Genomic DNA, 25,126 nt, shown 5'->3' with positions numbered 1-25,126 from the left:
CAAAGGAAGCAGAGTGGTATATCAGTTGACCCTAAATCATTTTAGCAATTTAACCTACTAATTTATTTTGCCAGCTTACATAAGTGGCATTCAACACCGAGCGGAGGGAACAAATCTGAGAAAGGCAAAATCATTGCTTGCAGTCGTTGTATGATTCAAAAGGACAACAAGCTTATTGAGTGTGCTCTGCTTCTCATACACAACACAGAAATGCACCGATCAAGTTTTGCTGCTCTGAAAATCTAGAGGCAGTCCAAATTATACACCAACCTCCCAACCAAGCAAGCAACGGGTGGTGAAACTCGTAGCAAGGAAAAAAGGGAACTAGGATGCTGTTTGCCGATGATTAGCTTGAAGGGGAGCAGAGCTCACTTCTTCAACAAGGTCGCACTGCATTGGGCCATTATCTTTGAAGCTCGTGTGATTGCATCAGTCATATAGAAGTTCTCGATGACGGTTTTGAACGGGGTTGAGCTCACTTGTTGCTTTACTGGCGGCTTCACCTCAGCAGAAATTGTGCATGGTTCCTTCTCATCTACATGAATGAGATTAGGCGCAACAGTACTGATTCGGTCCCTCACAGCTGAGAGACTGTCGTAAGGCAGCTGAGCCCCAGCAACTTCAGAAAGAGCACGAATGATCTTCCAATCATCCCTAGCATCACCAACAGTAGGAACAGCTGGGATGGTCCACTGGGTGCAACCTTCAGTGTTCTCGTAGGTACCTTCCTTCTCACTGAATGCTGAAGATGGCAGAATAACATTGGCCCTATAGACAGCCTTGTCACCATGGTGTCCCTGGTAAACAACAAATGCATCTTCTGGAAGCTTGTCTAGGCTTATATCATCAGCTCCCATCAGGTACAAGAACTTCGCTGACTTGATGCTCTCAGCAGGATTAGCAACAAGGCCAAGATCAAGAGCTGCAGCCTGCGCAGCATGGAGCAATAGGACATTAAGGCCATTCCAGTCTGGTCTTGTCACATTGAACTTCTTGGCTACAGTCTCAATCGTTGAGAATAGGGCATCTTGGTCCTCCCGTTCAAATAATCCAGCTCCAGCAATGATGACAGGGTTTTTGGCAGATTGCAGTACTGAGCAGAAAGGATGTCGACCCTCTGCAATCTCAACAAGGGTCTGAGGACCTGTGCCAAGATGCTCATGGTCATAGTTCAAGTCGGCTGGAGGACCGATGTAGCCCACCTTTGCTTGTGTTGCTCCAACGGTCTTCCGAATCCTAGCATTAACCATAGCAGCCTCCACTCTTGGCTGTTCCATGGCACAAAAGAGGGTCATGTCATTATAATAAGACCTCACATAGCAAGACATGACTAAAAGGTAGCATGAGGAGACAAAAGGTTTAATAATAGAACATGACACTTCAAAGATGAACTATTACATGTAGGAAAGAATTTTTTTTTGGGGGTCGAACCAGATCAATTATATAACCTTTCTGACAGATAATTATAGTAATGGTGTCTCCATATGCTTGAAAACTGAAATCAACCATATCTTTTGTTTCAATAGTATCAGCTCCATTTTAATTCGTGTGCACCACATAGATATCGCAAAAGCATGCCAACAGCATATGATTAAGTGATCATACAATATAATGGTGTTTTAGAGAACACAAGTCGATAAAATGGTACTAGATATTAGCCATGAGAACAATGAGGAGAATTCTACCTGAGTGCCAACCAAAAGGAAGACATCAGCTTTTTCAAGCCCAGCAATGCCTGTATTCATCAGGTAGTTCGATCGCAGATCTGCTGGAGGATTCGGACCATTTCCCTCGCAGAGGACCTTGTCTGAACCCATTCTGTTAACAAAATCTTTCAGAGCCATCATGGATTCTGCATCAGAAAGTTTTCCAGCAACTCCAGTAATTTCTTCTGGCTTAACTTGATGCAAGACCTCAGCAACAACAGCAAGAGCATCACGCCATGTCACGGCCTTAAACCTGCCATCAGGACCACGAATCATAGGGTCATTTAGTCTTTGCCTCTTCAGACCATCATAACAAAACCGCGTTTTGTCAGATATCCATTCCTCATTGATGTCCTGCAAGGAACAGGAAGTGATGTTAACTAAACATAATCTTTGTTTTCTCAAAGGTATAGAATAAAGGACTAAAACAAACACAAAGGAGTCAAAATTGTAAGAGAAGTGGGGAATAATCAAACCTCATTGATACGTGGAACAATACGCATAACTTCAGGACCTCTGCTGTCAACTCTTATGTTTGACCCTACTGCATCAGTAACATCAATAGTCTCGGTGCCCTTCAGCTCCCAGTTCCGAGCTTTAAATGCAAATGGCTTGGATGTAAGAGCCCCAACAGGGCAGATATCAATAACATTTCCAGATAGTTCACTTGTCATAAGTTTCTCAACATATGTTCCAATTTCTTCACCACTGCCACGACCTAACATACCAAGGTCTTGAACACCAGCAACCTCAGTTGCAAACCTGACACACCTGAAATATAAAATAGAAAATAACATTACATGTCAGCCAAGGTATTGAGAACAGTTTTTTTCTACAGCAGACAATGACAATGCAAAATAAGAAACCAGCAGACTGAAGCACAAAAAAGATCAGAAAAAAGGCAGGGCTCCAAAGGTTGATGATAATCAGCTCTTAACCCAGTATATAATGCTTTAAGAATGAAGCACTTGCAGAATTTAGAACATAGGCAAACAGGATAGACATGAACTCCCCTGAAGCGGATACTAACAGGTACGACCAAGAAGCACAAATGCATTACCTTGTGCATTGGATGCAACGGGTCATCACTGTCTTTACCAAGGGGCCCAAATTCTTGTCCACAACTGACCGCTTCATCTCGGTGAACCGACCACGGTCAGCACCAAATGCCATAGACTGATCCTGGAGGTCGCACTCCCCACCCTGATCGCAAATTGGGCAGTCTAGTGGATGGTTCATCAGCAGGAACTCCATGACACCCTCCCTCGCCTTCTTCGCCACTGGGGTGTTTGTCTTAATCTTCATCCCTAATCCAGCAAGAGTGGTCATTCAGTACTCCAAAATCCACTAAATCAAGGTTGAGGTATCTATTTTCTCCAACCATTTCCAATGACATGGAAATCAAACAAGCAAATCTACTCATAACTCTAAATTGCTGAGATGCCAAGGAACGGAATGGATCTGAGCATTTGAGGCACCCAACACTAGCTAATTCACCAGAGCAACAGATCAACATGACCCAGTTTTCAATCTCAAATCAACACGCAGGAACAAGGAAACCGCCGACGAAACGCGACGGGCGCGCATGGGTGGCTGCGGCTGACCTGGGAGGGCAGGCATGGCGCAGGAGGCTACGGGCTTGGGCGACTTCTCGACCTCGACGAGGCACATGCGGCAGTTCCCGGCGATGGAGAGTCTGCTGTGGTAGCAGAAGCGCGGGATGTCGACGCCGGCGACCTCGCAGGCCTGGAGCACGGTGAAGCCCTTGGGGATCCGCACCGCGTGCCCGTCCACGAACACCTCGAGCGCGTCCTCCGGGTTGGGCGGAAGCTCCACCCGGGCGCCCCCCACGGGCTCCCTCGGCGGCGGCAGCTCCGGGTCGGCCGGCGCCACCGCCGCGCCGGCCTCCGGCGATCCCGCGGCGGCGGTCGGGGAGATCCAGCGGCAGGATGCGGCCACGGCGGGGCAGCGCGACGACAGGCGCGAGTTTGACTGGCGGAGCGCCCTCGCGAGGAACGCCATGGCGGCGGCGGCGCGGCGGTGAGGCGATGGGATCGCGCGGAGACGGTAGGGGGGGGGGGGGGGGGGGAAGAGGAGCCCTCAGCCTAGGGAGAGTGGTGAATTGAGAGGGATGCGGTTGTCTCCGGAGAGAGGTGGCCGCTGCTACGTCTACACGTAGTTTCGAGAGTGGTGTGAGGATGACGTCTGGGCTCCACCTGCGGGACCCACACGCAGTGAGACGACAGTTTTGCGGTTGTGGAATGGGCGCGTGGGCGCTGTATTTCGCTGAGGTGTTGGGTCGAGACCTTGGATGGACTCGGTGCATGGACGGTGGGCCCGAAATGGCTGGTGCCAATGCCATGGTGCGGCAGGCCGGCAGCTGGCACTCTGGCACGAGGCAAAGGGAAGAAGAAGATCAGTGTGCATGGTCTATGGGTGTATGAAATGCTGCTGCCAACGCTGGAAGAAATGGGCCGGATTTGGTAAGGTCAGTCTCCCAGGATTTTTGAAAGGGATAGGCCTTAATTTTGTTATTAGTTGGGCCTAACATTTGACATCCGTAGCAATGGACTTGGGCCTTCCAGATATTGTCTGGACCGATCCACCAATTCGGACACTTTTCATTCATATTTCGTGAGCTTCATCCAAGTGTTTAAGATATTCATTTCGAAACCATCCGAGATTAACATGTTTTATGCGTGTCTTTTAAATTGTATTATTTAAATTGATAATTTGATACCCGTCCCTTTTGCAGCTGTGAGCTCCCAAGAAAATGCTAAATACTTGAACTATATCTTTCTTTTGCGAGTATGCTTATTTGTAGGAGTATCTTCGAATTCCTTTGGACACGGTTTGTTCAACTTCCTAGAAAAGTTAACGAGCGAGCGAGTACTTTATTTTAACTGACGAATTTTGAACCTATAGGTGCTAAACTGGATCACTATCAGGAATGGCGCAGTGCACTGCACGCGGGCACGCGGCGGCTGCCAAACAATGGTCGCGCGCGCCTGAAGTGCCACGGCGTGTTATGGCAGTCTAACCTGGGCCACGGCTGATCACACACGTCGCCCAACATTCTTTCAACTAAGGACGTCGCCGCTGCTATACACAGTAGGTCCTACGAGAACAGCTAGCTTGACTCGTTGGTGCTGACATGGCCATTTTCACGCACGCACACACATACTGAGCTCTCATATCTCTCGCTTTTTGTTCTAATTAACGCCTAACATGCCAATTGGCGCCGGTACACCTCAATATTTTTCTGCCGCAGTTACAAGCATTTTGGGTCACGTTCTCACACGTCATTCCTCCGGAAATTGTTTGTTAATCTCTGACGGGCGACAGCTACCTCTGCTGATTATAGTATTAAGCAAGTGACGCTTTTATATTATACTCCCAACCCTCCGTTCCAAATTATAAATCGTTCCAATTTTCTTTAAGAGTCGATGCATCTTAAGTTTGACAAATTTATACAATAAAATACTAATATTCATGATACCAAATTGGTATCATTAGTTTTTTCATTAAATATATTTTCATAGTATATCTATTCGGTGCCATAAAACTTTGTGATTCTCTTTATAATTATAGTCAAATATAAATGGTTTGACTCTTAGGAAAGTTATAATTTGAAACGGATGGAGTAATACATGCCACGAGGAAATCGAATATTCCCGGCAAGAGTCCTCACGAGCCACAAGCAAATCCTAACTACCGTGGCCCTCCTGTGTAAACCAGTAACCAGAGTCCACGAAGATTCAGGGATCAGCCTCTTGTCAACTATAGCCTCCCCAGAACAAGTGCAGGCAAGGTTTGATGAATAATCACCTTCTAGATCTCATTCGGGAAAAGGCAGTTTTTTTTAAAAAAAAAAGCAGAGAGAGAATTACATGTCACAATCTGAGTGTGATTGACTGAAAGCAGCACAGGGAGATACAGATGACTCACAAATTGCACATGTATAAATGAGCAACCTGTTAGTTTCAGGTCCAACACTCCCAAGTCTCCAACCTAAAGCAGTAGCATAGCACACTAATCACTTGTTACCTGTAGTCATTAGCCACATAGCACTTGGTTAACCGTATCACACATGGCTCTAGCCAGAGAGAAGAGGCTTCCGCCACTCCACCTCTCGCTGAACGTCCCGTCCCGCCCCGCCGTCCAGGAGCCGGCCTTCCGCCACGCCAACCCTCCGGTCGCCGCGGCGCAGCCCGCCTCGACCCCGCTAGCACGGTCGAGCCAGTTCCGGCTCGCCGACTTCGACCGGCTCGCCGTCCTGGGTCGCGGGAACGGCGGCACCGTATACAAGGTGCGCCACCGTGAGACCTCCGCGCTCTACGCGCTCAAGGTCCTGCACCAGGGCGACGCCGCCGCCGAGGCGGACATCCTCGGCCGCACCGCCTCGCCGTTCGTCGTCAGGTGCCACTCCGTCCTGCCGGCGCCCGCGTCGGGCGACGTCGCGCTGCTCCTCGAGCTGGTGGACGGCGGGTCGCTGGACTCCGTCAGTGGCCGGCGCGGGGCGTTCCCGGAGGCGGCGCTCGCGGAGGTGGCGGGGCAGGCGCTGTCCGGGCTGGCCTACCTCCACGCCCGCCGCGTCGTGCACCTCGACATCAAGCCGGCGAACCTCCTTGCCACCACGGCCGGGGAGGTCAAGGTCGCCGACTTCGGCATCGCAAGAGTCCTCCCCCGCGCCGGCGACCACTGCACGTCGTACGCGGGCACCGCCGCGTACATGAGCCCCGAGCGCTTCGACCCGGAGGCGCACGGCGGGCACTACGACCCCTGCGCCGCCGACGTGTGGAGCCTCGGGGTCACCGTCCTGGAGCTCCTCGTCGGCCGCTACCCGCTGCTCCCCGCCGGGCAGCAGCCGAACTGGGCGGCGCTCATGTGCGCCATCTGCTTCGGCGAACGTCCCGCGCTACCCGACGGCGCCGCGTCGCCGGAGCTCCGGAGTTTCGTCGCCGCGTGCCTGCAGAAGGACTACCGCAAGAGGGCGTCCGTCGCGGAGCTTCTTGCCCACCCGTTCGTCGCCGGGAGGGACGTGACGAGGTCGAGGCGCGCGCTCCGAGAGCTGGTCGCGGAGGCCTAGCCCACCGTCACTGTGGCGTGGGGGCGAGGCATCGTCGATCTCGATCACGCACCTCATCTAGAGCGCCATCAAATACCTCGTCGCCGGCGGCACGCACTTGGATACGATCAATTTTGTTAGATCTGTGTACATGTTTGTGTAGGATGTATTGTACATTTGTACATGATGCTGCACATAAATGTGTTAGGATTTGGATTAGGTATCACACAAAAAATGTAAATGAGGGGACAAAAATAAGTGATACACTTTACTAATTAAAATTAAACACTGTAGAGTGACAGACAGGAGTATATCCTTTTTTTTTTCGAAAGGTCAACTTATTAACTACTCTTGTCGTTTTGATTTTTATAGATTCGTAATTTTTATCCTGCACTTAGATAACTCAAAACAATTTACAATTTAAAATGGGGGAGTATACGCTTAACTTGTCTCCTGCGAATTGCGTGTCCAGATTTTATTTCGGACTTGCGCTACTTGCCATTTTGTGAATTAGCTTCGGGATTATGAGTGTCACTTGCCCAGTGTCCGTATGCTCTCGGACTTCTTGCTAACATGGGAAGCAGCGTTCAGTTTTATCTTCATCAACGCGTGGATTAATGTCAGCATGTCACTAGACACACATGAGGTTATAAAAAAAACCATTTTAATATATGATGAAACTTTTTAGTTAGAAAATGTACCTCTTGCAGAGATTTTTTTTTCTGGTTACTACTACTTCAATCTCCTTTGAACCTGTAAGTTTGTCATTGCCTACGACTTAATTTGTACTTCTACCCGTAAATTACATACACGTGATTGTTTTTAACGGTGATATTTGTATTGTACGTGTGCGGGTATGACTGTGTGCCGTTTTTTTCTTAAAGAGTTCTTTTTTGTTTGAAGAGGGTGTGCGCTGTTGGTTGCGTGTAACTACTATAGTGCTGAGCGTGTGCGTATTTTACTTAATCCGATAGCTAAGAGTGCGGGTGGGCAGTTGCCTCTATGTTCACAAAGTATTTAACTTGCCTACATAGTAGGCACACAAAGTTCAATTATTCAAACAAGAATCAAGCTTGTTTTTTTTTACAAAACAAGAATCAAGCTTGTTAAGTTTGACTTTTAGTGGAAGAGGGGTAATAGTAGTAGGCCAATCCTAAACGTAGAAGTCAGTTTATGAACTTGTCCATCAATCCGAAAAATTGGGCTTACCGGCGAATGGTTACGGAATGCTCACGTACTTGCACACGAGGATCTGCTCGTGTCGTCCTCTGTCGAGCAAGCCGAAATCCAAATGCCTGACAAGTGACAGGTACAGTAGTATCTACTGTGTAAGAAAATGTGATTTTTCGACCCGTAATTCCAAATACTCTCAGCCCAAATACGGGCCCAAACGACCCCGAATTTCCCAAGTCTCAGGCCAGCGAACAACAGGCCCAATACTGCGGCCCGAACCCAGCCGACGTTCTTCTTTCCCCTTGTTTCCCACTTCGCCCCCATTTTGCTCCTCCTGTCTACCTTGCGGCCTTCCCCTTCCTCTCCAAGTCGCAAACGCAAGGAGGATTTCAAAAACCCTACCTCCCCCTACCCTACCCCACCCCCACCCCCGATCTCCCAATCCCACCCAGATCGCCGAGCCGCGGCGGCGCGTAATGGAGGTGCCGCCGGAGATGCTCGACGCCCTCGCGGGCTGGTTCGCGCAGTCGCTCTCCCCCGACGCCGCCGCGCGCCGCGCCGCCGAGCAGAGCATCTCCTCCTCCGCCGCCTCCCCGGGCTTCGCGCTCGCGCTCCTCGGCCTCGCCGCCTCCCCGCGCCACGATCTCCAGGCCCGCCTCGCGGCCGCCGTCCACTTCAAGAACCTGCTCCGCCGCCGGTGGCCCAAGCCCGATGCGGACGCCGATGACGCCGCCGACCACCTCCCCGCCTCCGACTGCGCCATCATCAAGGCGCACCTCCTCCAGCTCCTCCTCACCGCCCCGCCTCTTATCCAGGCGCAGCTCTCGGAGGCCCTCGCCGCCGCCGCGGCGTCCGACTTCCCCGCCAGATGGGAGTCGCTCCTCCCGTCCATCGTATCCTCCCTCGGCACCGCCGTCAACGCGGGGGACGTCCCCGCCACCAATTCCCTCCTCGCCGCGGCGGCGTCGCTCTTCTCCCGATTCCGCAACGCCTTCGACAACAATGCCCTCCGCCTCGACCTCAAGTATTGCCTCGACATCTTTGCCGCCCCACTCCTTGAGGTCTTCCTCTTCGCCTCCCGCCGTCTTCAGGCTGCCGCTACCACAGCCAACCCGCTTGAGCTCCGCCCCGTGTTTGAGTGCCTTCGCCTCTGCTGCGAGATCTTCTACTCGCTCAACTCCATCGACCTGCCTGAGTTCTTCGAGGACAACATGCGCCAGTGGATGACAGAGTTCCGTGCCTTCCTCACCACATCATACCCACCGCCTGTTGAGGCGGATGGTGCCCCGGACGCCCTGCGTGCTGCTGTCTGTGATAACTTGCAGCTCTATATGGAGAAGTACGAGGAGGAGTTCAGGGGATACTTGAAGGAATTTGTTGAGGCTGTGTGGGGGCTCCTCATGGCGCAGACCGTTTCACCATCCCGTGCGCAGCTCGCTGTGACTGCTATAAGGTTCTTGACCACAGTCGCTGAGAGTGTGCACCATGCCTTGTTCGGGAGTCCTGAGGCGATGAAGCAGATATGTGATAGTGTTGTCGTGCCTAACCTGCGGCTGCGGGATGAGGATGAGGAGTTATTTGAGGGCAACTGGGTGGAATATGTCAGGCGTGACTCTGAGGGGAGTGATGCGGATACGCTCAGACGGGCAGCGTGCCGGTTGCTGCGAGGCCTTGCAGCAAACTACCGGGAGCAGGTGGCTGCACTCGTGTCAGCACAGGTCCAGCAGATGTTGGCTGCATATGCAGCTGATCGGGCGAATAACTGGAAGGAAAAGGATGCTGCGATATACCTTGTTATCGCTCTTATGCAGAAGCCTGGTGCAACAGGTGGCGGCACACCCGTGGTTGACATGGAGAGCTTCTTTACATCTGTGATTGTGCCTGAGCTCCAGGCCCCTGATTGGCAGTCTGAGCCAATGTTGAAGGCAACTGTCCTCAGGTTCTTGAAGGAGTTCAGGGATCAAATCCCCAAAGCCACTGCACTGGCGCTGTTACCAAGCGTTGTGAGGTTTCTCACACATGAGTCCAATGTTGTTCATTCATATGCTGCGACTTTTATCGAGAACCTGCTGATCATCAAGGATGCGGTCCCGGTACCAGGGGTGAACACAGTGACCAGGTGCGTAAAATTCCAACAACCCCCACCATAACTTCTAAACTTTGGCTTTCACGCATTATATCCTCTTTCGCCACTGTTTATATGCAAGCAGTTCCGTAGTGTGCCTTTTGGGCTGAACCACATATTAACAATGGTTTCAAGCGCGCACTAGGAATTGCTTACACCTTGTGTTGTTAGAGTGATCTTCGATGCAATGCTCTATTAGTTATAATCGATTCTGTTAGATCCTCAACCACAGTGTTTTTCAGTTCTAGAATAGAGGACCAGACAAGCAGATAACCATGTGCACAAGTGCTGTGCCAGTTAGTTTCCTTCTAGTACTAGATTGCTAGTTTTCTTGCTAAGTCTGGATTAGTCTGTTGAGTGCACAAAAACAATGCATTTCAGTCTCTGATATTGATCAGTTAGAACTTCCCTTATTTGCCTTTCTTGTTAGCTGCATATGCTGTTCTGCCTTTTCAGTGCATGTGTTCTGGAATAAGTTGTGTATTAGCATAGCTGTTGGTTAGCATGTAAGGACTTAATTGTGCTCCATTTAATTCTCTTTCATTCTGACGTGAGCATGCCATGTTCTGTACACTGAAATTTTGTGGGCAGAAGTTGATAATTAGTACATCTTCCTAATGTTGATTTACTGTTGGAACATGTTTGCTTGCAATAGTGAATTGTTCACGTATAGATTGACTCTGTCATGTGTATTTTACTTCCAAAAGATGCCCTTGACTATTATTGTGTGCAAAGCAACTTTATTAATTATGATAATAGGCATCTTGTCCAATTATGTATTATGTGTATGTGCTTCCCTTTTACTTTTATGCTATAAAAGAAATATGAAATACAATGCTGATTTACATTTTTAGCCTAACCTATTTGTTGCACTCTTTGTTTTCCAATGCCAGGTCTCCACGTTATGTTGCTGCTGATATCAATCCATTTGCCCCACAGATCATTCAGAACCTGTCCACGGCACTAAGTTTTCCTGATTCATACGAAAACCCCTATCTGATGAAGTGCCTGATGCGGGTCCTTGGGATTGCTAATATAGCTGGTCAAATTGTTCACGAGATCACCACTCGTCTTGTGGGCATTCTCATGGAAGTGTGCAATAACCCCAAGAACCCTGACTTCAACCATTACTTGTTTGAGGCTCTGGCAGCAATTATTGGCCGTACTGGTGAGCAGGACCCAGCATTACTCCCTGCTTTTGAGGCCTGCCTCTTCCCAGTGCTCCAGAGGATATTGGTTGAAGACATCTCAGAGTTCTGGCCATATGCGTTTCAGATATTTGCACAACTTCTCAATTTGAGCCGACCACCTCTCTCGCAGAATTATATGCAGCTATTTGGTGTCCTCCTTAGCAATGCCACTTGGGACCGGCCACCATGTGTTCCTGCCTTGGTTCGTTTGCTGCGAGCATTCCTTAGGAAAATTCCAAATGAGCTAAACCAAGAGGGCAGGCTTCCAAATATCTTGGCAATATCCCGTAGTCTCCTCTCACGAAGCAGCACTGAAGATTCTGCATTCTACATGCTGAACACGCTAGTGGAAAATGTTGGTTTGGACATTATGAACCCTTACATAAGTGAGATATGGAGTGCTTTGTTTACTCGGCTACAGTCTAGACAGGCAGTGAAGTTTGTGAATTCTCTTGTGGTCTTCATGTCCTTAGTGCTGGTCAAATATGGATCAGGCGTTCTTGTCAGTTCCGTTGATGCAATTCAACCAAATCTATTCACCCAAATCCTTCAGCGTTTTTGGATTCCCAATCTCAAATTGATCAAAGGTGCCCTTGAAGTTAAGCTGACAGCAGTTGCTTCAACAAAATTGCTTTGTGAGTCTGCGGTGCTGTTGGATGCTGCTGCAGCCCAGTTGTGGGGCAAATTACTTGACAGTATCGTCACGCTGTTATCCAGAACGAATCAAGATGGAGCACAACAAGAGCAAAATGATGGTGCTGATGCAGTGGATATTCAGAAGACATCAGGTTATTCTGTCTCATTTGTACGGCTTCAGTATGCTGGAAAGAGTGAAGATGACCTTTTGAAAGAAATAAATGATCCAAAACAGTTCCTTGTCACATCTTTGGCCACACTTTCTGCACAATCTCCTGGTCGGTTTGGTCCTGTCATTGAGCAGCATGTGGATCCAGCTAACAAAAGTGTGCTTCTTCAACTTTGTGCAGCCTACAATGCCAACGTCGTCTAGGTAAACGCCTTCGATGATATTCATTTATGTATTTCATGCTTTTACTGTAGAAGTGCTATTTTGTTCTGAAGTTCTGTTAATCATGCATATACCTGTACCAAATAACAATAAAAACTGTTCAACACTGTAAGGTTATTTGGGTGTCAGTTTTCACCATTTTTAGTGAATAATCAATTTTGTCACATGCAGCAAAAGCTCGATTAGCTAACATATCTAGTTGTTATGAATTGTTTGTGTTCTCCGTTTTGCAACTTCATATCTAGTTGCTTCAAGCATTTCTTTAAAAAGCCTTGTACATCTGGATACAATTGCGCACACTTGAAAAGATGTTCGTAGATTAGCCACTAGTGGCTATTGAACATCTCTCGGAACTCTTCTAGCTAACATTTTCTTGACTTCAGTGATTTTATTGACATTTTTCAATCAGAACCTTTAATGGTTGCATATCTTATCTCTTTGTGTTTTAGGATATGAATTAGTAAATTATCAGAACTGAAAGACTACATGGCTGTCCCATTATTATTCTTGCTCCTGGCACAAGAAATGACTAAATTTGTCCCTTTTAAGATGTCTTGGGAAATTTTATCACCCCTAAATATCAGGATGGTTAATGTGCAGCTGCGAAAAGATTTACACATTATATGTGTGAGCTGAAATATAAAGAAAAGCACACAACAGAATGATCGAGTTCAAAAAATGGCATATTTTATTACATATGCTGACAGGATTGTAGTGTTGAGTCACTAGTTTTAACTCTGAAAAAGGTTTAAATACAAGTGTCTTGAGGAAGCCAGTATTCTTTAGGATTCCAGTGAATATCTGTTGTCCAATGAAGGTTCCTCGAGATATAGTTTGAGAGACAATGTCAAAATATTTTGAAGTTTGAGTAGCATATGGAATTTTGAAGCTAAGAATAGAGCACTTCCTTTTAAGATGGAACTCCCTTTTAAGTGAAGAAATGCCCTTTTCTGCTGCATTCTTTATGTCTCTGGAACCCAAAAAGTCTGTTACAGTGATCGAGAATGTGCTGTCTTGTTGGTTGCATGTTCATTCCTTAAGTATCAATCGTTTTATAATAGTTTGTATGGAATATGAGAGGTGTCATATTTGCTCCAGAAATGTTCCAACGGTTTTGAATAAGAACCGTATTCATTGCAAGCTTGTAATTTGATCTTAGTTGACCCACTATACATGTCCTTATTCTTGTGAACTCTAACTCTTATTCTCCCTAAATTTCAGGAGACAACTGTGAGGGAAGGCATTTGCTTGTTTCCAATGGGTTTTGTCAAAAAGATGAGTCTCTGGGAGTTATCTGTCAAGCTTTTCTGGTGTCATCCTTGTTTAGTGGCACCGTTGGTTATCATGGGAAGGATGGATCCTTGGATGCCGAAACATGTAGAACGAAGAACATTATCTTTGTGGAGGATTTCTCTATGTGTTTTGGCCGAGGATTTTTTTTTTCAGGCAGGTCCATTTTTGGGGGAAAGTGTATTGGTACTGGTCGAGATGTGTGTCTGTCGGTCCTGGATCCTTATGATTGTTGGAACATGCTGTAATTTTATCTGTGCCTGCCTAGCACGGGAAATGGTATTCTGCAGATGCATTGGCGTCCTCCCCAGTTGGGTCAAAACCGTGCTTAAACTGAATGAACGTATAGTCCCTTTCTTCTTTGGGAAGGGAAAGTGTTTAGTGTCTGTCCCCTGAGTTTATGAAATCTGCAATCGTGCAATAGCTGCTGCATGCATAGTTCTCTCTTTATTGATGCATGGGCTAATTACATGAGATGATTAAATCATACTAGTTACACAGACTAACCTTGTGTTGCTGACGGTATTTCACGTTTCTTTTCTAATTTGAAGCTTTTTCGCTTTAAGAAATGTATTCGTTTCGGAGGTCTTTTTTTCTACATTGTTACCCGCTCTGCTCATTGAAACGCCCAGCTAAGCAACTTGCAGTTTGGCTGCTCAGAGGTGTCTCAGGCTTCACTTCTTGAATCGAGTTTCATTTTCTGCAATAGTCTTACCCATATTAATCGCGCATCTAACTAAAAGAGACGTCTTTTTTGTGCCTTGCTTGCATTGGAAATTAGATGACGGTTCGGTCGCGACTGATGGCACACGGCGCACACAACGCCATTAACAAATCAACTTGAGCTCACTCCCGGAATCCAGTGGCTTCGTTGATTCCTCTTTGACGACTTGGCTATGGCTTAGCGGCCCCCACCTCACTGGAATGCGGATCAGAGCCTCGCCGGGTAATACTCTGGTTTGGTCAAGGCTAATAAAAGACTGCCCTAAAAAAGGCTAATAAAACACAATTTCTTTTACTGCAAATTGCAAAACAAATGCAGGCCATGCTGTTCCTTCAAAAAAAAATGCAGGCCATGCTGAATCACTAATGCTTATCCGGGGATCTTCTCAGCCGATCTCCCAGTTTAAAATGGCACGATTATTCTACGATGACGGCGGAGACGGCGAGATTGTGGGCCGCATGCCACACCACGCCGTCTCCATCTCGTTGGTTACGGAAAGATCCCAAGGTGCTTGGAGTTGGAGAACATTCTTACCGCCTACCTGCGATGCGCATCTCATAGACTTCCCATGGACCAAACCTTGTTGCCATGGCTTCTGCATCTCTCGTCCACCAAGAACAAGTTCAGGCAGACGTTGCATGCGCTGTTCAGAAAGTTCCCCATCATTTTCCAAGAAAAAATCTTGGAGTAAAAAAATGGGAATGAAACTAAATCAGAAAATTACTGGCGGTTGCACATCACTCTCTGAGTCTCTGTGCACAATCAGCTCGAATCATAAAATAATCAGAGTTGGGAGTATATAAGCAGATCATATGTGTTGCAATAAGCCTCCCTTTCGATCTCAAGATATTCCTGATTATTGTGCTAATCTCGGTGATTAGTCTCAAAGCAAATGGCTCTGACTGTCAGAGAGAGGAGGCTCCCCCAGCTGCACATCTCGCTCGACGTCCCCTCGTGCGCGTTCCGGCACCCCAACCCTCCTCCGGTGGCCGCGCCGGCCTCGACGTCCGCGTCGCGGGCTGACTGCGAGTTCCGGCTCTCGGACTTCGAGAGGGTCGCCGTGCTGGGGCGCGGGAACGGGGGCACGGTGTACAAGGTCGCCCACCGCCGGACGTCGGCGCTGTACGCACTCAAGGTGCTGCACCGCGGCGACCCTGGCGCCGCGTCGGAGGTGGACGCCCTGCGCCGCGCCGACAGCTCGCCGCACGTCGTGCGGTGCCACTCCGTGCTCCCCGCGGCGGGGGCGGGGGCCTCCGGCGACGTCGCGCTCCTGCTCGAACTGGTGGACGGCGGCTCGCTGGACGCCGTCGTGGCCCGGCGCGGGGCGTTCCCGGAGCTCGCGCTCGCGGAGGTCGCGGCGCAGGCGCTGGCCGGCCTGGCGCACCTCCACGCGCGCCGCATCGTCCACCGCGACGTCAAGCCGGCGAATCTCCTTGTCAGCGCTGCTGGGGAGGTCAAGATCGCCGATTTTGGGATCGCCAAGGTCCTCTCCCGCGCCGGCGACCACTGCGCCGCCTACGAGGGCACGGCGGCGTACATGAGCCCCGAGCGTTTCGACACGGAGCGCCACGGCCACGCCGACCCCTGCGCCGCCGACGTCTGGAGCCTGGGCGTGACCATCCTCGAGCTCCTCATGGGCCGGTACCCGCTCCTCCCCGCCGGGCAGAAGCCGAGCTGGGCAGCGCTGATGTGCGCCATATGCTTCGGCGAGCTGCCTTCGCTGCCCGACGGCGCGGCGTCGCCGGAGCTCCGAGCGTTCGTGGCCGCATGCATGCAGAAGGACTACACGAAGCGAGCATCTGTGGCGCAGCTTCTTGCGCACCCGTTCGTCGCCGGAAGGGACGTCGCGGCCTCGAAAGACGCGCTCCGGTGGCTGGTCGCCGGAGCATGAACTGGCATTAGATTGATCGCAGCCGTAGGAGTAGGATTGTACAATTTGTGCATATGTGCATAGCACTTTCTCACTCATAATTTACTAATCTAATCTAGGGACTAACATGAAATAGACAGATAAGATTGAGGACATGAATCTTCAACAAGAACGGTACATAAATAAAGGGATTAAGGATATTGTTCAGAAACAAGTTTGCCGGCATGGCCCTCATGCGAGGTCAAGAATCACACTGAGATGTGGAACCACTCGTACGAGGGACAGTTTGATCGTTACCGCACAAAAGCTTTGAGATTATATCCAGGACGCAATGGAACTTTCTCCTAGTGCCTTACTGAAAGAACTTTTACCACTGCGCTCAATTGCGATAATGTTCCTAATCCGATTGTACTGAAACCTGGGTTCATTTACCACTTTTATCACAGAAGAGAATCAAAGATCCAACAACAATTTACCACTAAAAGAACTTCCTTAAATTGTACTGAAACCTGCGCTCAATTGCGATAATGTTCCTAATCCGATTGGATGAGACTAGAGAAAGGAACTGGCAATTATGGATAGGTGGCATGGCAGCAAAAATTAATCCATCCTGTCTCCAAATCTCATCTTAAAACGCGGGTGCTAGCTTGCTTGAATTCTAATGCATACGTTCTTCATCTAGCGATCTTATGCATCCTTGAAGTTGTCAAAGAAAAATGATAAGAATGCGATGAACCGAAATGACGTAACGAAAGGATATCAGCAGACTAAGATTTCCCGCTGTCAGTTTCACAAGCACCGTCATTTCTTACGTCCTCCTATGATCCAAACCCGTCACCTAGTTACTCACGGGAGCTATTTCACTGGAAAGTGCAGCCTGCATATGCACAAGCATTCCGGTCACGTTCACCATTTTACATGTACGCTGGCATCGAAGTACCTGGCCACTGACACTTCATCGAGGGAAATTTCCTCTATCTCCTTTTTTTAAAAAAGAAGGAGATAAGAAAACACATGGCTATTACACGCACAACAGGAAGCGTCAGCTGCTATGTCATCTAAAACAAAAATCTCCGCACAGATCGTCGACAGCTTGAGTAAGAGCCGACGCCATCTTCGTGCATTTTATCCGGTGGTGCAAGAGCCCAACCACCAAGAGACGCAAACAACAAAGCAGCCATTTTGACGCCTTGACGGCTACATCTTCTGATTTCTGAATCTGCCGCCAAACCAAAAGCGCGCGTGCAGTGTCGCAGTCGGGCTGGGTGGCACTGGGACTAGAATAGTGACTTGTTCGCCTGAATCCGATCGACGGCTGATTCGGTCGATCGGAACAAACCCCCCACGACGTCTTGCCATTCGCACTCACGACTCACGAGTCATTGTTCTGTCCTCTGTTTCGACAGCGACGTTAAAACGATTTAGATATGGATGGCATCATCATGTCTTTAATCCTTGATGCTCGTATTAGTTATGGTTTCAAACGTTCATTAACTGATCAATTTAGATTCACTTCAACTAATTTTAATTCCCTCTATCCCAAATTATAAGATTGTTTTGATATTTTTTAAATTCACTACTTTTACTACGTATCTAAACAAAGTGTATCTCTATAGGCATAGAAAAATTTATAAATTTAGAAATATCAAAACGATATACAATTTGTGATGGTGGAAGGATAAAAGAGATATAATAGTAATCGTACCCATTGGGCATAGGCCATCAGGGCAAGTGCGCAACCAACCGACTAAACCGTCAGCATCCATGCACGCAGAGGCCGTGGCGCGTTGGCATGTCCGCACGCAGTCGTGGCACTGAAAGCTGACCTGAGCATACGAACAGAGCCCCGTTCCCACTTCCCTCGAAGTTGGGATTGCTTCAATTTGGTCCACAAGTGGCAGACGCAAAACCAGGGGCTTTAAGCAAGCGTGAGCATAGAGCGGTTTTGATCAAGTTTTTTTTAAAAAAAAGGACTAACAACAATATCAAACTAGTTTCATTAAATCATCTTTATATATTGCTATTGTATTTGTTTCGTATTGTGGATTAACTAATTTTCTATAAACTTGATCGAAGTTAAAGACATTTGACTTAGAACAAAACTAAACTAACCAATACTTTTTGGAACGAAAAACATACTTTTTGGACTGATTGTTCATCAGCACCTACCAAATCTTAGGAAGCAAGATTTAGTAACAACCTATCAATTGCAAAACGATGCACACGATGCTGTGACGATTGTTTAGAGTACTCGATCTAATGTGATTGGCCGTGATGAGTGATGGCCAGTTAAACCTCACAATCTTCGGTTCTTTACTTACCCAGCAATTTAAAGGCAGCCGCCCTTTGCTCTGACAGGTGCACCATACCTGTTGCAATCGGTTCCGTTAGCCTGTCCTTTCTATGACGACTGAGATGATGGTGCTAGGAAAGAGATGTACTGATACGGATCAGGATATATCTGGAATAAACACAACGAGGGTTTATGCTTGCATTGCCTGTATACTTTAGTTTTGAGGGGGCGGCTATAGATTAGTTGATGCTATCGATCATATGCAAGGTTGTTCTACCGAATGATTTCCATTTATTTTCCCATGCTTTCTCCCTCTTCGTGAAGATGCATAGTGTACAAAGCAACACTACTGCTACTAGCAGAAGTGACTCCAACACGCCTGGATCAATATCAATGCATGGCACTATGGCAGACGGATGGAGGCAGACACTCCTATAATATTTTTTTTTTTACAAAAGATGACTGTATTTACGCTAGTTTAGTGGGCAAATTTTACAGTATTGTGCGCCTGTTGGAATTAGTTGGTGCCAAATTCTATAATTAACTAACTTTAATTTAAATACGTTATGGTTTTAGTTTTGCGATTCATCCGTTCCAAATAAGCATGACTATTGCTCTTTATTGTTCATGGAGGCTATGATTAAGTCCTGGCAAGAAGATTATTTACCATGTGCTGATGGTAAGATTATGTTTTGGAGTGCGGTAGACCGACGTTATTTAACTGTCCAAAACTTGATTCGATAATTTACCCAGGACACGTGGAGGTTGGAAGCGCCGCCAGTGACGAACACTTCATCTTTAAATTTCAGGTGATGTATACGATTTTTCAGTTTTAGATCGTTAAAGCTCACGTAGATATTTCAGAAGACAGAGACTGCTCGAGTAAGGAAAGGAGATAAATGGATTAGGCCGAAAGAAACAGGTTGGCGGCTACTCTGAAAACATTTTGACGGTGGTGCGCAGTCATATGGTGCGCCGTCAGGGATCAGGCATGACCATCATGGGCTTAATTTAGGGCACCACACGTTCGGTCCAAGAGTTACCATGTTATGATGAGTTCATGATCATCATAACCAAATTGGTCATGGCTGTTACATTTGACTATACCACTATACAATCTTGGCTGCTCGTGACACGTGTTAGGATCTTGTTAATTGCAGGCTTCATCGGCTGTCAATGTATGTACGCGTAGGAAGCTTATCTGTGCTGTGCAAGTTGCAATTTGTTTTTCTCCTTGAGCCAATCCAAAGCGGCATGTGCATAAGCCATAAGCCATTGTCAACCAATGCCTCCTCTCGCCAATAGCAGAGGCTGCTGGCTACCTGTATCATTGGCAACACCAAGAATCAATTAGGACATGATAATCGAATAACCAGCTGCAACAGCTACAAGAAGAGCTAGGGATTACGGAAGTGTCCGTCAAGCACGAGGGGAGGTGTCAGGTGTACGCAAAGCGTCAGGCTGCTATGAGCCCCTAGCGCACGAAATTTCTTGTTGCAGACATAGGTGTTTTCCAGAAAAGGTCATTGTGCTGCAAGTGTATTGAAAGTGTAACGTAGTGCAAGCACGATGAAAGCTATCGTGTCTGCTAGACAGATTATTTCTTACGGGATCCATAGAGCTTGACGTCCCATAATTTTGGTGCTGTATATAATGAAACTGTAAACAAGACACAATTTTCCGACGAATTCTTTTGGTAATTGGTATAGTTCAACATTTAGCAGGTAACATCAGATACTTGCAGCACATAGTTCTGGAGTTGCAACAGGAATCCTGGAAGGTGCTGGAGCAGTAAATTTAGTAACCACGTTTCAACTCAGCATTAGAAGCTGTATCTAACGGAGCAAGCTGTATTACAGTATGTAGTAGCAGAAACAAGTAGACCATTCACATTCAGTGGTCTAGTATAACAAAGCTGGTAAGAAAACAATGACAACGCTCTGAAATTTACATGACACTATAGTGATTATGACCCTCTGTTTTGATCTAGTGCATCGACGAAAAAGAATCATCTATATATAGGACAAGCAGCAAAAGAATTACGTGTGAGAAGCGATCACACAGCCTGGAGCTTCTGCTCATCCACTGATTCCAAAGGAAGAACTGCAGGTTCCCATGAAGAGGGCTCATCAAGGTGCATCTTTGCATACTCGCTCACCAGCCCGTTCCTCTCCTCCCACATGATGGCTTTCCTCTCCTCCTCAGCCCTCTCTACCTTGTCTTTCGCCATCGAGGTCATGTCACCTGCCGCCTTAGTTACCATACCAAATGCGCTGGTTAACCAGGAGGCACCAGCTGAGACATATTGGTTACTCAAGATGGCAGAGCCTGCAATGCTGGCTTTCTGCTCAGCAGCAGCCAAAGCAGATTTAGTGAGTTCTGAGACCTGGTACCGTTCATCCACCTCCTTGACCTTGCTGCCAACAATGGCTCGGCCCAGATTGATCTTTTCACTCAGGCCATACTGGCGGTCTATAGATGCGACCGTAGCAGTAGCATTGGACAGGATATTGTGACGCTCGTCAAAGGATTTTGCTAAGTTGAGAGCATCCTTGCTGAGGACAAAGCCCTTGGCCAACATGCTGCTGACAACATCTTCTGCCTTCCTGACTGTAGATTCAGTAGTGGGGCTTGCTCCCTTTTTGTACCAACAAGATGCAAAAAAAAGTATATCAGTACATATCCAAGAAAAGTACTGCTGTATCTGAAAATGAACCGCAGATCATCAAATGGACTGTAAAGTAAACTTCCACGTAAGTGACTTGAGAGACAGCACATGCATTTCATTTTGCTGAATAGAACTGATTCAAATTAACTGCCCAATTGAGAAGTTTTCTTGCTGATTGTCACCATGCATAGTTTGTTTAGAATTGTTAAAGATACACTACTTTCTTATTGTTTGCAATGCTGAGTATTTTCTTGATAAGTAGAATGTGATTATGTGAACAACTGCCCTAACCGGCTAACCCCTAAACACTCTCATAGCGAGAATAAATTGTTTGTGAAAACAACTTGCAATAAACTAGCTCTTCAGTTTGGGAACAAAAGTAATCTTAATCCAATAAAATGGCCAGTTTTCTTCTGAATTTGATGTAACTTGAAATGAGGATCATGTCATAAAATGTAAAATATTCTTACCGATAATTGTTTGAGCGCTTCAGGAGGCAGCTGATAGTTCTCAGCTGGAGTTATGATGACAGCACGATCAACAATTGTTGCCCCCTGTTAACAAATAATCAGATATTGCAAGCCATATACTGGATCAAAACAAAAGATTTGAGATGAAATAGCATGAACAGAAAAGGGTAAGACCATCCTAGTGCAACAGAAAAAACTAAATGGCTATGGCAAGAAATGAGTTGCAGGAATTTGAACATACCGAGAGAAGAACAGCAGTGTCTGCTCCCTGTGAGTCTTTAAATGTGACATAAGCAAGCTGTGACCATTCGGATTCACTGATGAAAAGAGAAGCAAATATTTTAAGAAGTATAATTCCAATTTTCCAGGCATATACAGCCAATACTAGAAGCAGTGACAAATTACCTTTGCATTTCAACATATTCTATATCCCCGGAGAAACTAAAGAACTCTGTTATCTCTCTTTTCACAGCATTTAACGAAAGGTTGCTAACTTTTACTGTTCGCATCTGTGAAAAAAGGAAGAAGAGCAAATGGTATTAGATCTTTGGTTGAATAGTACCTCAGTACATGGCAGGAAATAAGCTCGCAATTTTAGTGATTATGCATTACTGCATTAGGTGACATTAGAATCAACACATTTCAGCCCTCCTGAAAGTCCAAACATTCCAGAGTTCAAGCTGAAAAAGGACAAATTGCAGGCAGCTGTCAAATCGAATGGACTGAATTACTAAAAGGTGTTTACTGTAGTATCCAACCAAATTGGGTCAGTCGATTATGGCAATGGCGCAGAACGCCTGGTACATCAGTGCCAGTGAGGCAACAGCTACCAGAGAAAAGAGTAAGGCAGCGTACTACCAGCCAAAGGGAGAACAGGGTAATTGGGAATTAACAATTGCGAGGGGTTTAGAGAAAATGCACTCTGTGAACCTTGCCAGAGTGTCATTTTGAGAAGAAATTTTTTAAGGCAGTAGGCAAAATATAAACTCTAGATAAATTTTGGTGCCGTTTTAGCCCTAGAGGGTTCGCGTATTTTCTAAAAGTTTCCCAATAAGATCTTGTGCTGCCTAAAATGCTCAACAGTTTAACATGGGAAAACATATTGAATATAGTTCTTAGCAAACAACGTAACAGCTAACAAAGCTACAATAAGCTGACAAGAAGGAACATGTACCTGCCAACCCACTTATCTTAAAGAATATTTCACAGAATATGTAACATGTCAGATGCCTAATATGTACATGTTTATCCTTTTTTGAATTAAAACATGTTTATCCTCAACAAACTCTCTGTGCAAAAGATTGAAGTGTGCAGTGCGATGTAGTTACAACTGTTGCAAAAGTTACTGTAGATCACAGATGACATGCTATAGCAGCATCAAGTTGATTCTAGAAACCTAAATCTCAAGTGGGGTATACTATTTCCAGTATTGTATGTATTAATAACTATAAACATTAAGAGAGTTTGTGAAATAAATATTAGAAATGAATGCTTGCAAAATTTCAGTTTAAATACAATGACGAACCATGATCAACCCACTATTCATACTCCAATCGTTTTTGTTAAACCATTTGTATCACTGGGACTCGGTGTAAGTAGAAACACAATTCATTTATTCATTTACACATTGTCAAGTTCAGCATGTTTGATTTAATTTCAAGATATATGTTCTAGTATCATGATGCAGGATAGCAAGTACCTTGTCATCCTGTCACATTACCAGGACACGGGACGAATTATTTTTTCGTAAATGCAAAAATCAACAGAAGCATTCATTAACCGAAAACAAAAAACCCAAAAGGCACAATGAAATGGCCAAATCAATGAAGCAAGGCAACAGGTCATGGCAAACCAAGCAAAATCATGGCATCCCTTTTGCACAAAATGCAGTAATATGCAGTTTAGTATTTACTACCACTGAACAAATCATCAATTGCTACCATGCCACAAAACGTCAGAGGAAGCATCCCAACGAGAAACAAACAAACTTGAAGATCGGATCTAGCCGCCTCCAATAAACACGCAGCCGTCAAAGGTTTAGTGAGAGACCAGTAGAGTAACTTCTAATAGTAGAGAACCGCAGGCGTTTGGTGTTGGTGAGCCTCTGATTGGAGGGAGATGAGCCTGAAAAGAACAATCGAAAAGGTCCAGCCCTGAATCCACATACCATTAACCAAACACACCACAATGCTAGAATTCGCAACTCGAGCAAAACCATGACATCATTAGGCATCTCAATGTAGACTGTGGAAAATGAAGTAATATGCAGTTTAATGTTTACTGCCATTGCACAAATCGTCAATTGCTACCATGCCACAAAATTTCAGGGGAGGCATCCCAACGAGAAACAAACTTGAAGATCGGATCTAGCCGCCTCTTATAAACACACGACCGCCAAAGGTTGAGTGAGTGACCAGTAGGGTTCGTGTGTCCCTGATCGGAGGGAGATGGGCCTGAAATAAGCAATCGAATAGGTGCAGCCAATCCACATACCATCAACCAAACACAACACAATGCTAGAATCCAACGGCAAACAGACGAATTCGCAACTCGAGCGTTTGCGCGCTCGTCTGCACTTTGAATTTCTCAGCAAAGCAGCAGGCTTCCGGAGGACCGGGGCGTACCAAATCTACCAGGAAAACCCGCAACCACCGCCCAAACGGGAGCAACGCCGTCCCGCAGAATTCGCAATGCCGCTCACCGCGGTGGACATTCCCAACACAAATCAAGCAAACCCGCCGCGGAAACCCCGCCGGCGACTGAGCCCGCAGCCGCCAGACACGCAAACAGCAACAGCGCCGCGTACTAGGGAGTTTTGAGGCTCAGCTCGCCTCCGCAGACCAGCAGAAGGCTAGGTGGAGATGGAGTTGCCGGCACTCACCTCCATCGCGGGGACGGGATCTCGCGGCGACGCGGAGCGCGGCGGTGAATCCGAGGCGGGCGCGGGGCGAGCAGCCGCACGAGCCGGCGTGTGGCGTCGCTCGGGGTTTGTGGGCTTGGGGTGGGGGGATTTGCGCCGTGTCGGCGTGCGGAGGAAGAGGACGACTTGTGCGGGCGCGTGTTTTTGTCGCCCCCCCACGCTTGCGCGTCGCGTGGAGTTGTAACGTACCGTACCGACCGGCAGATGGCGAGGATGCCGGCCGCGATGCGCGTTGAGAGTGGCACGGGCGCGGCCGGCACTACGCCACTACGGCGGCAGCGGTGGTTGCGGACCGGTAGTTGTAGCCTGAAGCCCTGAAGCCTGTAGCCTGTAGCTGGCTGTAGTGTAGGGCGTCTGGTCCGGTCTCATGCACGATTTGTCAGCGGTAGGGGGGCGCTGCTGCCATTTGGTGGCTTGGGAGTTCAAATGTCACTCGTGTCTATTTTCCTCTTTTCTCTCTCTCTCCTGTCTTTTTGGTTCTCTTGCATGGAGTACTTTTGGAATTGACATCCTGCCAAACTTTTGTTTGATGCAGCCTACTTTATCTTGTGCCCCTTCAAATCGGGTTGCGACAGTTTGATTTTGTAAGTTGTAACAAAAGC

General features: G+C 47.2%; 5 protein-coding genes across 7 annotated transcripts; 3 read left to right on the top strand and 2 right to left on the bottom strand.

Moving 5' to 3' along the window:
• Window positions 1-116: 116 nt before the first annotated feature.
• On the bottom strand, window positions 117-3,780 carry LOC117840733 (NADH dehydrogenase [ubiquinone] iron-sulfur protein 1, mitochondrial). The gene is made up of 5 exons (XM_034721256.2): window positions 3,311-3,780; window positions 2,767-3,013; window positions 2,183-2,477; window positions 1,686-2,060; window positions 117-1,268 (listed from the first exon to the last, which is right to left on the bottom strand). Exons 1-5 carry the CDS (start codon window positions 3,726-3,728, stop codon window positions 369-371), a joined length of 2,235 nt encoding a protein of 744 aa, XP_034577147.1. The 5' UTR covers window positions 3,729-3,780; the 3' UTR covers window positions 117-368.
• A 1,936-nt stretch (window positions 3,781-5,716) lies between these two features.
• On the top strand, window positions 5,717-7,563 carry LOC117840736 (mitogen-activated protein kinase kinase 9). The gene has a single exon (XM_034721259.2). It carries the CDS (start codon window positions 5,797-5,799, stop codon window positions 6,793-6,795), a length of 999 nt encoding a protein of 332 aa, XP_034577150.1. The 5' UTR covers window positions 5,717-5,796; the 3' UTR covers window positions 6,796-7,563.
• An 808-nt stretch (window positions 7,564-8,371) lies between these two features.
• Window positions 8,372-13,965, top strand: LOC117840732 (exportin-2). Its single transcript, XM_034721255.1, has 3 exons — window positions 8,372-10,066; window positions 10,966-12,271; window positions 13,511-13,965. Exons 1-2 carry the CDS (start codon window positions 8,424-8,426, stop codon window positions 12,269-12,271), a joined length of 2,949 nt encoding a protein of 982 aa, XP_034577146.1. The 5' UTR covers window positions 8,372-8,423; the 3' UTR covers window positions 13,511-13,965.
• Window positions 13,966-15,026: 1,061 nt separating this feature from the next.
• Window positions 15,027-16,387, top strand: LOC117840468 (mitogen-activated protein kinase kinase 9). The gene has a single exon (XM_034720979.2). The coding sequence runs from the start codon at window positions 15,196-15,198 to the stop codon at window positions 16,192-16,194; it is 999 nt and encodes a 332-aa protein (XP_034576870.1). The 5' UTR covers window positions 15,027-15,195; the 3' UTR covers window positions 16,195-16,387.
• A 3,863-nt stretch (window positions 16,388-20,250) lies between these two features.
• Window positions 20,251-24,771, bottom strand: LOC117839714 (binding partner of ACD11 1). Of its 3 annotated transcripts, XM_034720117.2 has the most exons (6): window positions 24,486-24,759; window positions 23,654-23,728; window positions 22,010-22,113; window positions 21,846-21,921; window positions 21,605-21,688; window positions 20,251-21,104 (listed from the first exon to the last, which is right to left on the bottom strand). In XM_034720117.2, the coding sequence occupies exons 1-6, from the start codon at window positions 24,489-24,491 to the stop codon at window positions 20,523-20,525; spliced, it is 927 nt and encodes a 308-aa protein (XP_034576008.1). In that variant the 5' UTR covers window positions 24,492-24,759; the 3' UTR covers window positions 20,251-20,522. The 3 variants fall into 3 exon arrangements, with proteins under 3 accessions (XP_034576008.1, XP_034576010.1, XP_034576009.1); XM_034720119.2 differs by lacking the exon at window positions 23,654-23,728 and having other exon boundaries at window positions 24,486-24,771; XM_034720118.2 differs by lacking the exons at window positions 23,654-23,728; window positions 24,486-24,759 and adding an exon at window positions 22,217-23,640.
• Window positions 24,772-25,126: the final 355 nt, after the last annotated feature.

This window comes from Setaria viridis, chromosome 9, assembly GCF_005286985.2.
Source record: "Setaria viridis chromosome 9, Setaria_viridis_v4.0, whole genome shotgun sequence".
Taxonomy (NCBI): Eukaryota; Viridiplantae; Streptophyta; class Magnoliopsida; order Poales; family Poaceae; genus Setaria; species Setaria viridis.
The sequence above is the reverse complement of the archived record's forward strand: the minus strand, read 5'-3'. Positions and strand labels throughout refer to the sequence as shown.